The sequence below is a fragment of the Gossypium raimondii genome, chromosome 11, assembly GCF_025698545.1.
Source record: "Gossypium raimondii isolate GPD5lz chromosome 11, ASM2569854v1, whole genome shotgun sequence".
Lineage (NCBI taxonomy): Eukaryota > Viridiplantae > Streptophyta > Magnoliopsida > Malvales > Malvaceae > Gossypium > Gossypium raimondii.
The window spans coordinates 60592174-60608008 of record NC_068575.1 but is presented as its reverse complement, the minus strand read 5'-3'; the positions used below and the strand labels follow the sequence as shown (position 1 = coordinate 60608008).

The window sequence follows — 15835 nt, the reverse complement described above, 5'->3', positions numbered from 1 at the left end:
AATATAAAAAGACTAATTGAACCGAAAATTGGTAATAAATTAAAAAATAATTAAAAATTTAAGGAGATAAAAAAAAGTTCTTTTATATTTTTTAAAATTTTAATTATTGAAAATTAAACTTTGAAAGTTTAAATTATATGCAATTATTAATTATTTTATTATTTATTTAAAAAATTAATTGAATCGATTAAATAGAAAATTGGAAATTTTAGGGATAGCTTAAACTAAATACAACCAAGCCTTGTTCTAATAAATAGTTTTTATATGAATATAAATTATTGCCTTGGATGCATAAAACTATATAAAAAATTAATTTCGACATCATATTATTCAAATATATTGATCATTAAATTTAATTCCATTGGTTGATACATTCAATATTATTATATTAAACACAACACTATATTCAATTGATTTATACTTAAGCCCAACTTTAGAATTCAATGGGCACAAATGCATACAAAAGGCCATTAAAGCAACCATGACTGAGGAACAGTGATATCTTTAATAAAATAAAGGCATAAAGATAAATTAGTCCCTAGTATTTACTTATTTACTTATTTTGATCTTTATTTTTTTATTAGATCATTTTGGTTTTCAACCTTCAGAATTTAGTTGCATTGGTCTCTTTTGGATAGAAAAATTGACTAAACTGTTAAAATTTGGATGGAACTAATGTAAAAGCTCACGTGGCAATCTATGTATGCTTCATTGCCAACATGGATAATTTTTCTAAAATTTTAAAATTTTTATTAATTTTAAAATTTTAAAATTATACATTCAATTAATTATTTTGTTTAAGAGAAAATAATTTTATTAAATTTTAAAGGTTGACGACCAAAATAGTAAAAATAAAAATAAAGATTAAAGTGACAAAATAAATAAACGAGAATAGCTAAATTTATCATTATGAGAAAATAAAAATAAAAATAAAATCCAATCACTTGCTTTATGCTATGCTAACCCTAACTTTAGGATTCCAAGCTCCTTTATTCTCTATGCTTCCTTGTTATTAATGGCTTTCCTTTATGCTTTTAGTTTTCAAAGTTCTAAATATACCCATTAAAACCAAAGCATATTCAAATTATATAGCATCATATATCCATTTTTTTTTTACTATACATTCATCTTCATAACCATGATAATACGTACAGCAATGAGATTCAAGATTTATGCACAATCACTAGCTGTGAAATTTGGAAACTGTGATGTTTTTGAGGGTTCTTTTGGCTAAGAATTTTAAAAAGTACAACATAACAAGGAACACAACCTACTATCCTCTTTCTGCATTATCCCATTTTTTTTCTCCCTAAAATACCTCCGTTCAACACCTATATCCGATAGGTATACGGCCATTATATAGAGATATGATCCTTCATATATATGAAAAAAACTTTTACAAGAAAATTGAATACGGTTAGACAAGTATTATCCGGAGTCTGGAAAACATAGTCTTTGTCACCATTGAAGTCTCTTGCCAGTGAAAACTACCGTCACACTATTGAACTGCTGGCTCCTGTTGAGTAGTCGCGGAAGGTCCCGGTGCTGTTATACTGTAATGTATGGTAAGAGGTTGGTCCTGTTGAGGAGTCACGGAAGGTCCTGATGCTGCTACACTGTAATGCATGGCCTGAGGTTGTTCCTGTTGAGGAATTGCCGAAGGTCCCGGTGCTGCTATACTGTAATGTATGGTCAGAGGTTGCTCTGGTTGAGGAGCCGTGGAAGGTCCCGGAGCTACGCTGTAATGTATGGACTGAGGTTGCTCTTGTTGGTGAGTCACTGAAGGTCCCGCTGCTATACTGTAATGTATGGACCGAGGTCGTGTTGCCTGTATCATTACTGCAACATCAGCCGCTGCGATAGCTGCAGCTTCCTGGTTTGATTGGAGAAAAGAAAATATACAAGACTAATTACCAGAACCAAAGATTTCAAGTAGTAAGAAAAATTGAGCTGTAATTTTTTTCAAGAGAGTCGGAGCTATTACCTGTCGCTGCCTACGGCGCTGCAATATGCTGATAGCCCAGGCCACGATGTAACAGGGGAGAAGAAAACCGGCAGCTCGGAGCAGGAAAAGCTAGAAGAATTAAAAAAGTTAGAATCAAAACAATTTTAAAAAAATGTGAATTACGAAAAGGTTAATGCAAATTCCAGTTATGCTTACAGAGATAAAACGAGATAAATCATCGTCCTCTTCTCCACTCGTTAGATACAAAGCATGCCTCAAGAATAGAAGAGCCATTAGCTGCAAATAAACAAATAAAATAAGATCTAAAAACATAGGACATCCAATGAACTGGTTTATTTTCATAGAGGAAACAAAAAGCTTACAGTTAAGGCAGCAGCACGGAAAAATTCAGTTCCACTAGAATCGGGCTCAGCATATTCATCATAGCCTTGCTCCAAAATACGGTGTTCTGCTGCCACAGCTAAAATCCGTTGGTCGTGTAAACCCAAGGGGGCACCAGCGACCGTCCACTCACTGTGTAAAGAAAGGGGGGAATAAGAGGTCAGAGGTGATTAGCATACAATAGTAATCCATCCCTACGGATCACTGAACAGGTTCCGACATATATAGATCCTCACAAACAGGAAAGACAAAGCAAGCAAAGTTTGAGCGACACCGATCTTCATGATGTCTATTTTTAGGTAAGTGCATGATTGTAAATACTGGCCTGATATCAATTGTAGCAACCTCTGGCTGAGGGGGAGGTGGTGGCACAGTATATCCTGGTTGATAAGGCTGCAAATCAAATATTTTTTGCAGGAAAAAGTTAAGAGGCCCCATATTTCAACTCAAGCTAAACTATTTCAATTAGTGAGATAAAATTGAAAACAAAGATATACTACAAGGACAACAAACATCACGGAGTAACGTCTACTAACAAAGTATTACAAAATGCATACCTGATGACATATCTCACACGTTATGTCTCCTTTCTCGTTGCACCAACGTTGAACACATTTCCTGTGAGCAAACTGGATAATAACAAATTTGTCAGCCAAAACCATTACTCCGTAAAAACTCACTATTAAGTCTTAAATTTTTAGAAACAATGGATACCTTCAAACTGCCACTGCAAGAACAAGGTGTCTCCAAATTGTTAATGTTGTCCTCGTCCTGGCAGATACGGCATTCAACCGTCTGGATGAGTGGTTCTTCTTCGTCACACGAACCGTGTTCCTCCACTTCCTCAACATCAATAGCACAAACATGTGGCTCAGCAACTACAGAAGAACCTTCACCCGAAGGTCCCGCAACCTCTGGTTCATTCACTGATTTCAAACTTTCGGGTTTCGTAAGGCGGTCCACGCATACAACAAGATGATCACTCATTTTGCTTATCTGAAAGGAAAGGTTTTCAAAAGTTATAACATACTGATATACAACATTGCAGAAAAAAAAATCTCTATGAAAATCATAATAACATATGAGGCTGAAACTGCAAAACATACTTCAAAAACTAACATACAACAAATCAACTCCTTTTTATAGTTACTAAAATCACTCCATATAAACATCAGGTGCTTTAAAATTCCATAGTAACTCTCTATTTTAATAATTATTATTTATTTTCATGTATAATTCAAAGCTTCTCTCCTATTTTTTTTCTCTTAATTTTCCACCGAAAGAAAAACGCCCAATTCATTTCATTACTTTTCAGAACAATCAAACAACCAAACAAAATTCCCAAAATTAAAAGAGAATTTTTTAAAAAAGAGAGAGAAGAAAATACCACAATCATGATGAAGAACTGAACAAACCCATTAATTGAAAAGAATCAAAACATTATAAAATAAAAAGATTTTACCTAAAAGATGGAACTTTTTTTTTTCTGGTGGGAGAGTCGAAATATTCTTATCAGAAGAGTTTCCTTCGTAAATCAATGAGTTCCTTTGCTTGGAAATTAATCAAATCGATATGAATTGAAGACCTTTCTATTTTTTTTTTCTTCTCCTTATATATATAATTTAAGTATAATTTAGTAAAATTAAACTAAAAAAAAAACCAATAAAAAAGTTTAGTATTTTACTAGTAGGGCTCTGTTTTAAATGAAGCTTTGGAGTTTTAGGGTCTGTTTTTCTGGTTAACGGACGTCAATGGTTACGATTTAAATTCCATTTTTGTCCCTTCCACTAAATTTCGGACAAAGATATGATCCGCAAAAACATGAATTTTTTTTTTGCGAAAATAAAATTATTTTATAATTTTTAATTTTTGTTGACGGATTTAACTAGATAACACATTGGAGAAATATATTAAATTTGTGTTTTTTAATAAATCATTTAAATTTCGTGAAAACCAACAATAATTGTTTTATTGTTATAATATTAATTTTAAATTTTGTTAGTATAACCATCTCGACATACTTCTTAAACTCTGTTATTACCAATTTTTATGTTTAAATCCGTTTTTCTAATAAAATAGAAAAACAATTATCAATGTATAAAAAAAACAAACGTTAATATTTGGTATTTTTTTCCCTTCAAAATCTTCTGTTTTTTTTTTTTTTGTTAATTTGATTGATGATTGCACCAAATGAATATAATAAAAATGTTTGATGAAGAAATCATGTGAAGGTTGATGGAAAATAGAGCATGGATTGACTTCAGGGATCGCGGTATTTAGGGCTAGGGGCCTTGCCCCCTGAATTTTTTAAAATCTTCATTAGACTTTTAAAAATTTTAATTAGGTCCCTCAACATTTTTGAAATTCTCATTATACCTCTAAAATATTTTAAAGTTCTAATTAAACTTATCAAAATTTATAAAATTTCTCACTAAATCTTAAACAATTTTATAATTTAGCTAGACTCTCTTAAATTTAATGTGAGTATCCAATATTTGTTGTCTTGTAACTTAATCTATCACGATAAATTGATTATTTAAAAAATTATAATTAAAGAGATCCAAATAGCTAAAAGATATTTTATTGGATGTCCTTGAAGTTGCAAAAGAAAATATTTTAGATATCCAGTATATTAAAAATTAAATTGTTGTAGATATCGAGAATATATTTATTAAATTTTTTCTAGAAAATAAGATAGATTGTAGAAAATAAGAATATATAGGAAGATGTAGATTTCAAGATTTGAATCGCATTATCCTCTTATTTATGAGTTTGACAGATGTTATAGGTAATTCTAAACATTGTATTAAAAAGAGCATATATGATCAAAATCTATAATGAGATTAATAAAAAAAATTAACCGACTTTTTTCTTCTTAATTGTAAAATATCTATGCAGCCCACAAACACCCAGAGCTTTAGCAAGTTTTCAAAAGAGAAGGCGTTGGAAGCTCTTAAGCCAGAATTAAAGGCCAGCATCGAGAAGGGAATTGCATTCGTGCAGAAGCAACCAGTTACCGCTTAAAAATCTAAGTTTTAGACGTACCAAAACTTGCCCCCTCTCGAGAGAGCCAGGTCTGCACCGGTAGTTTCAATTTTGCAGAATCAAAGTTTTTTCGGTTTCTTTTTCCAATTACATCACAGAATACCAAATTTAGAAGGGCATTTCGATGTTGTAGACGAGAAAAACATAAACATTTCTGAATCAGAACTTTAGACAATCTCAAATCAATGCTACATTTCAACTTTCTTTTAATCTTTGGCAACATCCTTAAAACGCAATACATTACAAAGTCTAAAGCAGCAAAACAAAAGCAACAATACAAGATGGCATTAGCGGCTCACTGCCTCTTTCCACGGCCTTGACCACTGCCTTTTCCACCACGACTGCCATTGGATGCCTTCTTTGTATCAGGTTGCTTCATCTCATCCGACAGGGGAAGTATATGATCGACACACTTCCGAAAGCTAAAATCATCGAAGGTATCATCGTCCTTGATGACAAAGAAACATTTACTTTTCCACACCAGATGGATTTGAACTTGGAAGCCTTTGATCCCTTTACCAATCTTCTTATCAGGCTCTTCGTGGCCTTTTTTAAGCAATTCAAGCAGCACCATGTGTTCGTACTGTAAAATATAAGGTGAATTATGAACCAGAGCTAAAAATTCCCAAGAAGCAATGATCGTCTAATGGACAATAAGTTTAGACATTATAATTACCTTACTAAGGTTGAGATGAGTAGCCCAACAATAAAGCTGTTAAATATGACTCCTATTTTAGTCAAATTTGAGAAATAATCTTCTAGTTAAACTCTGTTTATTTGTTTCAATCAAAAACTGATTACTTTAGATTATTTTATTATTATTTGACGTATGAATTTAGCCTATAAATAGACTCTTTTACAACATTAAAAAAATACCCATTAGATATTAGAACTCATAACACATTTAGAGAATTTTGTGTTTACGTGTTGAGAGTTCTTTATTTTCGGGGTTTAGTTTTTATCTCCATCTTTTTGTACTCTTCGTTTCTTTTGCCATTATAGTAAAATTATCTTTGTCCGTGGTTTTTTATCCTCTTTGGAGGAGTTTTTCCACGTTAAATTCGTGTGTTCATTTTTCAATTTATTTCGCTATTTTTGTTAAGTTTCATAAATCAGCCCATTTAGATATGGCAACAACAAGGTTTGAAATTGAGAAGTTCGATGGTGAGACAAATTTCAATCTGTGGCAAGTTCGGATGATGGCAATTCTAGTTTAATCCGGTTTGAAAAAGATTGTTACCGGGAAAAAAACTTGAGAATCTAAATAAAACAGAATGGGAAAAGTTTGATGAAAAGGCTTTGTCTGCAATCCAGTTGTGCCTCACGAATACAGTATTGCAGGAGGTATTGATGGAGAATACCTCATCTGCCTTATAGAAAAGGTTAGAAACTCTTTATGCAACTAAGTCTCTGGCTAACCGTTTAGTGTTGATACAACGTCTATTTACGTTTCGCATGAACGAATGTGAGCTTCTCAAAGATCACATCAGTCAACTCATTACTTTTTAAAATAATTTAAAGCACGTTGAGGTTCATATTGATGATGAAGATCAAGCTATGCTATTATTGTGCTCCTTACCCCTTTCATACAAGTCTTTCAGGGAGACCCTGATTTATGGCAAAAACAAACTCTCGTTCGAAGATGTAAAATGTCATTTGGAGACAAACTCGACAATGAGCTTCATTTGGATAGCAAGACAGATAGACAAGCTTCCGTTTTGGTAGCATCAAAGAAACGAGACAAAATGTATCGCTATTGTAAAAAGTTAGGTAATGTCAAAGCAGATTGTTATAAAATGTGAAATAAAAGAGCTGTTGAGAGTAACGAGGAAGATGTAGCTGATGCTAATTTGGCTGATGAAAGCGGTGATGATTTCTTGTTAATGTCAACGAGAGATAACTCCAAGCTCATGTCCGAGTGGATCCTAGATTCGGGATGTTCTTTCCACATCTGTCCCAATAGAGAATGGTTCTTCACATACAATTCGGTTGAAGGTGGAATTGTGCGCATGGGAAACAATTCATCTAGTAAGGTAATTGATATTGGAACTGTTAAAATTAGGATACACGATGGGACGATTAGGACACTCTCAGATGTCAAGTATGTACCTAATTTACGAAAGAATCTCATCTCCTTGAATATTTTAGACTTGAAAGGATGCAGAATCAACATCGAATCGAGCGGCATTAAAGTATCTCGTGGAGCTCTCGTTTTGTTAAAAGGTTCTGGAAGGTTCTACAGTGACTGGTGAAATCGGACGTCCCTCGTCCGTTACAGAGTCAAAATCAACTCGTTTGGAGCGGAGACAACTTGGTTATAGGAGGGAAAGATGTATGACCATTTCGTTGAAGAGAGGTTCTCTTTTGGACGCAGGTTTTAAAAAGTTAGGGTACTGTGTTCGTGAAAATCATATCCAGGTTAGTTTTAATTTGGCAGTGTACAAGTCGAAGGCTAGAAGTCTTCTAGTTCCTAAGCATAAATTCGACTTAGTTAATTCCCTGCATAGTTTAAGATAGGCTCATGGCGAGCTTTGGTAAAGATGGTGTTGTAGAAATATGAGTTAAGGTGGAGATTTGTTAAGTATGACTCCTATTTCAGTCAAATTTGAGAAATAATCTTCTAGTTAAACTCCGTTTATTTGTTTCAATCAAACACTGCTTAGTTTAGATTATTTTTTTATTATTTGACATATGAATTTAGCCTATAAATAAACTCTTTTACAACCTTAAAAAAAAACACCCATTAGATATTAGAGCTCATAACACATTTAGAGAATTTTGTGTTTACGTTTTGGGAGTTTTTTGTTTTCGGGGTTTAGTTTTTATTTCCATCTTTTTGTACTCTTTGTTTATTTTGCCATTATAGTAAAATTATCTTTACCTGTGGTTTTTTATCCTCTTTGGAGGAGTTTTTTCACGTTAAATTTGTGTGTTCATTTCTCAATTTATTCTACTATTTTTGTTACTTTTTGCTTAATCGGGTCGATCTCTAACAGAAGCAAATTGTAAAAGTAATCAAACATCTCCATGGACGACCCGAATTCGTTCGGGCCAAGCCAAACCCGACTCGAAACTAAGGGCACTGAGTTTTTCTCGATGATTTCTTCGATGACGGACGTCTCCGCCTTCTGTTTCTTGGATACCTCGTCGCTTTCTCCGCCATCTTCTTCTCTCTGGCGCTTCGATTTCGAGCTGTCGTTGTAGGCCAACCCAGCGTCGACGCTGTCATCGAAAATCGGGGAGGGCGGGACTTGGGTTTCGGGATTCATGTCGTCGGTTGGTGGATTGGTCTCGACAAGCTGCGCCGATACCTCTTTCTCTGCCATTGCAAAAGCTAAAACCCTGAGGTTTTTGTTCTTGATTTTCTGGTTTTCGGAATAAAAGGAATTAATCTAGGCTTTTTTACTTTAAAAAATACTGTTAATTATTTAAAAACTAATTGCTTAAAGCACAAATAAGAAATATATGGGGGAGCACTGAGCAGGCCCAGGTCCCTTTTAATGGCAATTATTATTTTAACCACTGCCAAAAATAAATTATTTGGTCTACAGGCTTCCAACCTGCGACCTTCTTTAAACTTCCGGATTTTAAAAAAAAATGATAATATTTTAATTTTAGCTCCTCTAAAATTTTAATGATTTAAATTTAAATTTGATTAAAACTTGGGGCTGATTCTACAAAACTCGGGGCTGCACAGGTGATACAAGCAAAGGTAACTTGGGAGACTGAACTCTAGAAGAAAAAACAAATCTTTATTGAATAACTTCTCTAAAACAGAGGTAGTCCACATGGAGAGGACCAATCTCTTGAAGAACAAATGCAAAAAATGAAAACATAGCTGGACCTAAAACCCTATTTATAGCTTTAAGAATCAATCATTTGCAGTACAACACAATCTGAAGATAAGCAAATAAAGTAGGTGCGTATAGGTGGTAGCATATCAATAGGCCGTGGACAAGGTGGCAGACCCTGCACCTGCCTTTGCCTCCACAGCCTCTGTCCCGCCATTTTGGATCCAGACAATCAGTTGCTCCAGTTCTTCATCAGTAAAGCTAACAGTGGGTTCCGTCTTTGACAGCAATGGTAAAATGGTGATACCAGCATGTCCCCCTACAACCAGAACGCCCACATCAATGAGCTTGAGGTTTTTCTCCTGAGCAACTCCCTTGACATTCACTATATATATCGTAGAGGTTCAGTGCCGAAACTAGCAGGGACATCTTGATTACAAGTGCCCAAAAGAAAATTGAATAGGCCCATATTAGATACATTATCTGGAGTCCGCATTCACCACCGAAGCCTCTTGCCAGTGAAAACGACTGTCACACTATTGAAGTGATGCCTTCCGTTGAGGAGTTGCGGAAGGTCCCGGTGCTGCTATACTGTAATGTATGGTAAGAGGCTGCTCCTGTTGAGGAGTCGCAGAAGGTCCTGGTGCTGCTATACTGTAATGTATGGTATGAGGTTGCTCTGGTTGAGTCATGGAAAGTCCCGATGCTACACTGTAATGTATGGCCTGAGGTCCCTCCTGTTGAAGAGTTGCTGAAGGTCCCGCTGCTATACTGTAATGTACAGCCCGAGGTCGTGTTCCCTGTATCATCACTGCAACATCAGCCGCTGCGATAGCTGCAGCTTCCTGGTTTGGTTGGAGAAAAGAAAATGTATAAGACTAATTATCAAAACCAAAGTTTTCAAGTAATATTGAAAAGCAGATACAAATCTACATTTTCAGTATTCTTCTTCTGTTATCTTGATCAACCTAGACATGATTAAGTAAAACCGAGCTGTTATTTTTTCAAGAAAGTCAGAGCTATTACCTGCCGCTGCCCACGGTGCTTAAATATGCTGATAGCCCAGGCCACAATGTAACAGGGGAGAAGAAAGCTGGCAGCTCGAAGCAGGAGAAGCTAGATAGCATAGAAAAATTAGAATCAAACAATTACCAAAAAAAAAAAGAACAAAAGAAATAGAAAAGGATTAATGCAAATTCCAGCTATGCTTACAGAGATAAATCGAGATAAATCATCATCCTCTTCTCCACTGGTTAGATACAAAGCATGCCTCAAGGAAAGAAGAGCCATTAGCTGCAAATAAACAGATAAAATAAGATCTAAAAACATAGGACATCCAATGAACTGGTTTATTTTCATAGAGGAAACAAAAAGCTTACGGTTAAGGCAGCAGCACGGAAAAATTCAGTTCCACTAGAATCGGGCTCGGCATATTCATCATAGCCATGATCTAAAATACGGTGTTCTGCTGCTACTGCTAAAATCCGTTGGTCGTGTAAACCCAAAGGAGCACCAGCGACCGTCCACTCACTGTATAAAGAAAGGGGGGAATAAGAGGTCAGAGGTGATTAGCACACAATAGTAACCCATCTCTACGGATCACCGAACAGGTTCCGACATATATAGATCCTCACAAACAGGAAAGACAAAGCAAGCAACGTTTGAGCAACACCAATCTTCATCGTGTCTATTTTTAGGTAAGTGCATGATAGTAAATACTGGCCTGATATCAATTGTAGCAACCTCTGGCCGAGGGGGAGGTGGTGGTGCAGTATATCCTGGTTGATAAGGCTGCAAATCAAATATTTTTGCAGGAAAAAGTTAAGTAAAGAGGCCCAATATTTCAACTGAAGCTAAACTATTTCAATTAGTGAGATAAAATCGAAAACACAGATATACTACAAGGACAACAAACATCAAGGTGTAACGTCTACTAACAAAGTATTACAAAATGCATACCTGATGACATATCTCACACGTTATGTCTCCTTTCTCGTTGCACCACCTTTGAACACATTTCCTATGAGCAAACTGGATAATAACAAATTTGTCAGCCAAAACCATTACACCGTAAAAAAATAGCCGATATCATGATTAAGTTGTTACACTATTAAGTCTCGAATTTTTCCCAAAACAAGGAATACCTTCAAACTGCCACTGCATGAGCAAGGTGTCTCCAAATTGTTAATGTTGTCTTCATCCTGGCAGATTCGGCATTCAACCGTTTGGATAAGCGGTTCTTCTTCGTCACATGAACTGTGTTCTTCCACTTCTTCAACATCAATAGCACAAACATGTGGCTCAGCAACTATAAAAGAACCTTCACCCGAAGGTCCTGCAACCTCGGGTTCATTCACTGGTTTCAAACTTTCGGATTTCGTAAGGCGGTCAACACATACTACGAGATGATCACGCATTTTCTTTTATCTGAAAGGAAAGGTTTTCATAAGTTATAACATATTAACATACAACATTGCAGCAAAAATAAAATCCCCATTAAAATCATAATAACATGAGGCTGAAACTGCAAAATATGCTTCAAAAACTAACATACAACAAATCAACTCTTTTTTTGTAGTTACTAAAATCACTCCATATGAAGATCCATAGTAACTCTCTCTTTTAACAATTATTCTTTATTTTCTTATATAATTCAAAGTCTTCTTTTCAAATTAAATTTCGAAAATTTATTCCTTCAGGCTATGCCACAAAAATATCCACCGGGAAAAAAAACCCAAATTATTTCATTACTTTTCAGAACAATCAAACAACCAAACAAAATTCCCAAAATGAAAAGAGAACTTTAAAAAATAATAATAATAAAGAAGAAAATACCACAGTCATGATCAGAACTAAACAAACCTATTAATTAAAAAGAACTTACCTAAAAGATGAAACTTTTTTCCCCGGTGGGAGAGTCCGATTCGTAAGCCAATGAGTTCCTTTGCTTGGAAATTAATCAAATCGATATAAATTGAAGACCTTTCTTTTTTTTTCCCCCCTTTTTAATATATTAAATTTAAATATAATTTAGTAAAATTAAACTAAAAAAACCAAATAAAAGAAAAGGTAAGTATTTTACTAGTAGGGCTCTGTTTTTTTTTTTTTGTTAACGGACGTCAATGGTTATGAATTGAAATTCCATTTTTGTCCCTTTCACTAAATTTCGGACAAAGATGTGATCCGTGAAAACATGAAAAATAAACATATTTTTTTGGGAAAAGAAAATTTCTTTTATGGTTTTTAATTTTTGTTGACGGATTTAACTACATAACACAATGGAGAGAGATATAAAATTTGTTTTTTTATATAAATCATCTAGATTTCGTGAAAACCGACAATTATTGTTTTTATTGTTATAATATTAATTTTTAATTATTTTTATATAAAACAAGCTTTAAATTTTTTCCTTCTAGATCTTTGATTGCACCAAAATAAGATATGGATTAAAGGTTTCATTATTATCATTCTATAAATTTGTTTTAGCACTATGCGACAATTATTTACTCGTAAATAACTACTATTAAAATGCACATTTAACGATCATTTAATTTTAATAGAAAATGTTTGATGAAGAAACAATGTAAAAGTTGATGGAAAATACGAGCATGGATTGACTTTATAATAAAAAATTTCATTAAACTTTTAAAATTTTTAATTAGCTCCTTCAAATTTTATATAATCTTTAATTAGACTCCTCCTAATATTTTTTCTTTTATAAATTCTCATCAAGTTTTAAAAATATTTTGAAGTTTTAATTACATCTATCAAAATTTATAAAATTTCTCATTAAATCTCACATAAGTTTTAGAAGTTTTAATTAAATCCTTTAAAACTTAAATCACATTGTCCAACACCGATTGTCTTGTAATTTAATTTAATTTATGATAAACTCATAATTTATTTTAAAATGACATAGTTGGAAGAGAAGTGGATAGTCCATGAAGGTCATGATTAAATAACTTTGCAGGATTTATTAATGTTGATTTGCCATGTTGTTTGCTGGGGAGGATTCGGTCAGCGCTTACATGCATACCGGCATCAACACTGTGTGAAGATAGAAGCAAATATGTGTTTTGGGATGAGTATCATCCACCAGACAGTGCGAATGAACTCATCGCTAAAGAACTTAAAAAAATTAGATTTAAATGTTGGTCAAAAAAATCAGTTTGCTTGCTTGGTTTAACATCTTTGATGAGATTCTCTATTGTAATAAATGTTTTGTTTAAAGCATGATTTTACCTTTAATCTATATCACTTTTTCACATTGATATTTAAAGTTTTTCTTGATAATTTTAAAGTCCCATATTTAAATATCATAGGATTTAATCTAAATTTATCTTGACAAATTAATTATTAATATGATATTCAATACCAAATACCATTTTTGAATGCAATACATGTGGGAGGAAAAGGAAGTCACAATACATTAATCATTAAAAATATGTTAAAAATACAATATTTTCATTTAATTAAGGTGTTAAAAATTTAAAATTAAAACATTAATAGTTTAGAGGAGCTAGAATTAAATTTTTTTCTAAATCCGAAAGTTAAAATATTCTCATCTAACCAATAGACAAAACCTTCATATATTTGTTTTTATACCAACAAAACAATTGATTTTACTAGCTTCGTTGGTTGTAGCTTCATGCTATTAACATGAAGGTTGTAGGTTCAACTCCTGTAGGCCAAATAATTTATTTTTATTTTTATTTTTTATCTTTGGCGGGACAGAGGTTGTGGAGGCAAAGGTAGGTGCACGGTCTGCCACATTGTCCACGGCCTATTGATACGTTACCACCTATACACACCTACTTTATTTGCTTATCTTCAGATTCTGTTGTGCTGCAAATAATTGATTCTTAAAGTTATAAATAGGGTATTAGGTCCAGCCATGTTTCACATCTTTTGCTTTTGTTTTTCCAACTTATATGATGAGATTGGTCCTCTCCATGTGGACGACCTCTGTTAGAGAAGTTATTCAATAAAGATTTGTCTTTTCTTCTAGAGTTCGCAGTCTCCCAAGTTACCTTTGCTTCTATCACCTATGCAGCCCCAAGTTTTGTAGAATCATCCCTTCACGCTTTGGATAGAGATGGGGACATCTAGGAGTGCTATTTCGTGCAGTCCGATCAGACTGATCTTCCCTTCTGGGTTGAAGCTTTGATTCCATCTGACCTCGTACGCTTATCCAAGTGCAAAGTACAAAGAGAAGGCTTTGGAAGCTCTTAAGCCAGAATTAAAGGCCAGCATCGAGAAGGAAAGTGCATTCATGCAGAAGCAACCGGTTATCACTTAAAAACCCAAGTTTCTGACATATCAAAACTCTGCTCTCGAGAGATAACTAGGGCTGCATCAATGGTTTCAGTTTAGCAGAACCGAAGTTTGTTCGATTTCTTTTTCCAATTACATCATAGAATACAAAATTTAGAAGGGCATTTTGATGTTTATAGAATGTAGATGAAAAAAATATAAACATTTCTGAATCAGAACTTTTGACAATCTCAAATAAATGTTGCATTTTAACTTTCTTTTAATCCTTGCCAACATATTTCAAACGCAATAAATAGCAAAACAAAACAAAACAAAACAGAAGCAGCAATACAAGACGTGTTAGCGGCTTAGTTTCTCGACTCACCACTAGGAATGTGCATTTTTTTTTGTTTTAATCAAATTTAAATTTAAATCATTAATATTTTAGAGGAGCTAAAATATTAATGATTTAAATTTAAATATTACCATCTAACTAATAAAACAAACCTTCATATATTACTTTTTCTACCACTAAGGTCGCAGGTTCGAAGCCTGTAGACCATATAACTTATTTTTGTCAGTGGTTAAAAAAATAATTACCATACATTACAGTATAGCAACACTGGGACCTTCCGCGACTCCTCAACGGGAGGCATCACTTCAATATTATGACAGTCGTTTTCACTGGCAAGAGGCTTCGGTGGTGAATACGGACTCCAAATAATGTGTCTAATATGGGCCAATTCAATTTTCTTTTAGGCACTTGTAATTAAGATGTCCCTGCTAGTTTTGGCACTGAACCTCTACGATATATATAGTGAAGGTCAAGGGAGTTGCTCAGGAGAAAAACCACAAGCTCATTGATGTGGACGTTCCGGTTGTAGGGGGACATGCTGGTATAACCATTTTACCATTGCTGTCAAAGACGAAACCCACTGTTAGCTTTACTGATGAAGAACTAGAGCAACTAACTGTCTGGATCCAAAATGGCGGGACAGAGGCTGTGGAGGCAAAGGCAGGTGCAAGGTCTGCCACCTTGTCCACAACCTATTGATATGTTACCACCTATACACACCTACTTTATTTGCTTATCTTCAGGTTTTGTTGTGCTGCAAATGATTGATTCTTAAAGCTATAAATAGGGTATTAGGTCAAGCTATGTTTTCATCTTTTGCATTTGTTTTTCCAGCTTGCATCAGGAGATTGGTCCTCTCCATGTGGACTAACCCTGCTAGAGAAGTTATTCAATAAAGATTTGTCTTTTCTTCTAGAATTCACAGTCCCTCAAGTTACCTTTGCTTCTATCACCGGTGCAGCCCCAAGTTTTAATCAAATTTAAATTTAAATCATTAAAATTTTAGAGGAGTTAAAATTAAAATATTATTATTATTTTTTTTTA

General features: G+C 34.0%; 4 protein-coding genes across 5 annotated transcripts; 1 reads left to right on the top strand and 3 right to left on the bottom strand.

Moving 5' to 3' along the window:
* Nucleotides 1–1169: 1169 nt before the first annotated feature.
* Nucleotides 1170–3992, bottom strand: LOC105802048 (uncharacterized). Of its 2 annotated transcripts, none has more exons than XM_052624231.1 (8): nucleotides 3810–3992; nucleotides 3062–3343; nucleotides 2905–2976; nucleotides 2673–2740; nucleotides 2329–2479; nucleotides 2162–2242; nucleotides 1985–2074; nucleotides 1170–1828 (listed from the first exon to the last, which is right to left on the bottom strand). In XM_052624231.1, the coding sequence occupies exons 2-8, from the start codon at nucleotides 3332–3334 to the stop codon at nucleotides 1499–1501; spliced, it is 1065 nt and encodes a 354-aa protein (XP_052480191.1). In that variant the 5' UTR covers nucleotides 3335–3343; nucleotides 3810–3992; the 3' UTR covers nucleotides 1170–1498. The 2 variants fall into 2 exon arrangements, with proteins under 2 accessions (XP_052480191.1, XP_012488914.1); XM_012633460.2 differs by having other exon boundaries at nucleotides 1170–1873; nucleotides 3810–3988.
* A 1566-nt stretch (nucleotides 3993–5558) lies between these two features.
* Nucleotides 5559–9014, bottom strand: LOC105802050 (protein EMBRYO DEFECTIVE 514). Its single transcript, XM_052623717.1, has 3 exons — nucleotides 8359–9014; nucleotides 6069–6104; nucleotides 5559–5975 (listed from the first exon to the last, which is right to left on the bottom strand). Exons 1-3 carry the CDS (start codon nucleotides 8716–8718, stop codon nucleotides 5688–5690), a joined length of 684 nt encoding a protein of 227 aa, XP_052479677.1. The 5' UTR covers nucleotides 8719–9014; the 3' UTR covers nucleotides 5559–5687.
* A 111-nt stretch (nucleotides 9015–9125) lies between these two features.
* LOC105802049 (uncharacterized) lies at nucleotides 9126–12207 on the bottom strand. Its single transcript, XM_012633461.2, has 8 exons — nucleotides 12068–12207; nucleotides 11328–11610; nucleotides 11143–11214; nucleotides 10907–10974; nucleotides 10563–10713; nucleotides 10396–10476; nucleotides 10210–10299; nucleotides 9126–10028 (listed from the first exon to the last, which is right to left on the bottom strand). The coding sequence occupies exons 2-8, from the start codon at nucleotides 11598–11600 to the stop codon at nucleotides 9720–9722; spliced, it is 1044 nt and encodes a 347-aa protein (XP_012488915.1). The 5' UTR covers nucleotides 11601–11610; nucleotides 12068–12207; the 3' UTR covers nucleotides 9126–9719.
* Nucleotides 12208–14278: 2071 nt separating this feature from the next.
* On the top strand, nucleotides 14279–15687 carry LOC105800890 (uncharacterized). The gene is made up of 4 exons (XM_012632257.2): nucleotides 14279–14337; nucleotides 14380–14470; nucleotides 15260–15462; nucleotides 15579–15687. The coding sequence occupies exons 1-4, from the start codon at nucleotides 14279–14281 to the stop codon at nucleotides 15685–15687; spliced, it is 462 nt and encodes a 153-aa protein (XP_012487711.2).
* The last annotated feature ends 148 nt before the right edge of the window (nucleotides 15688–15835 follow it).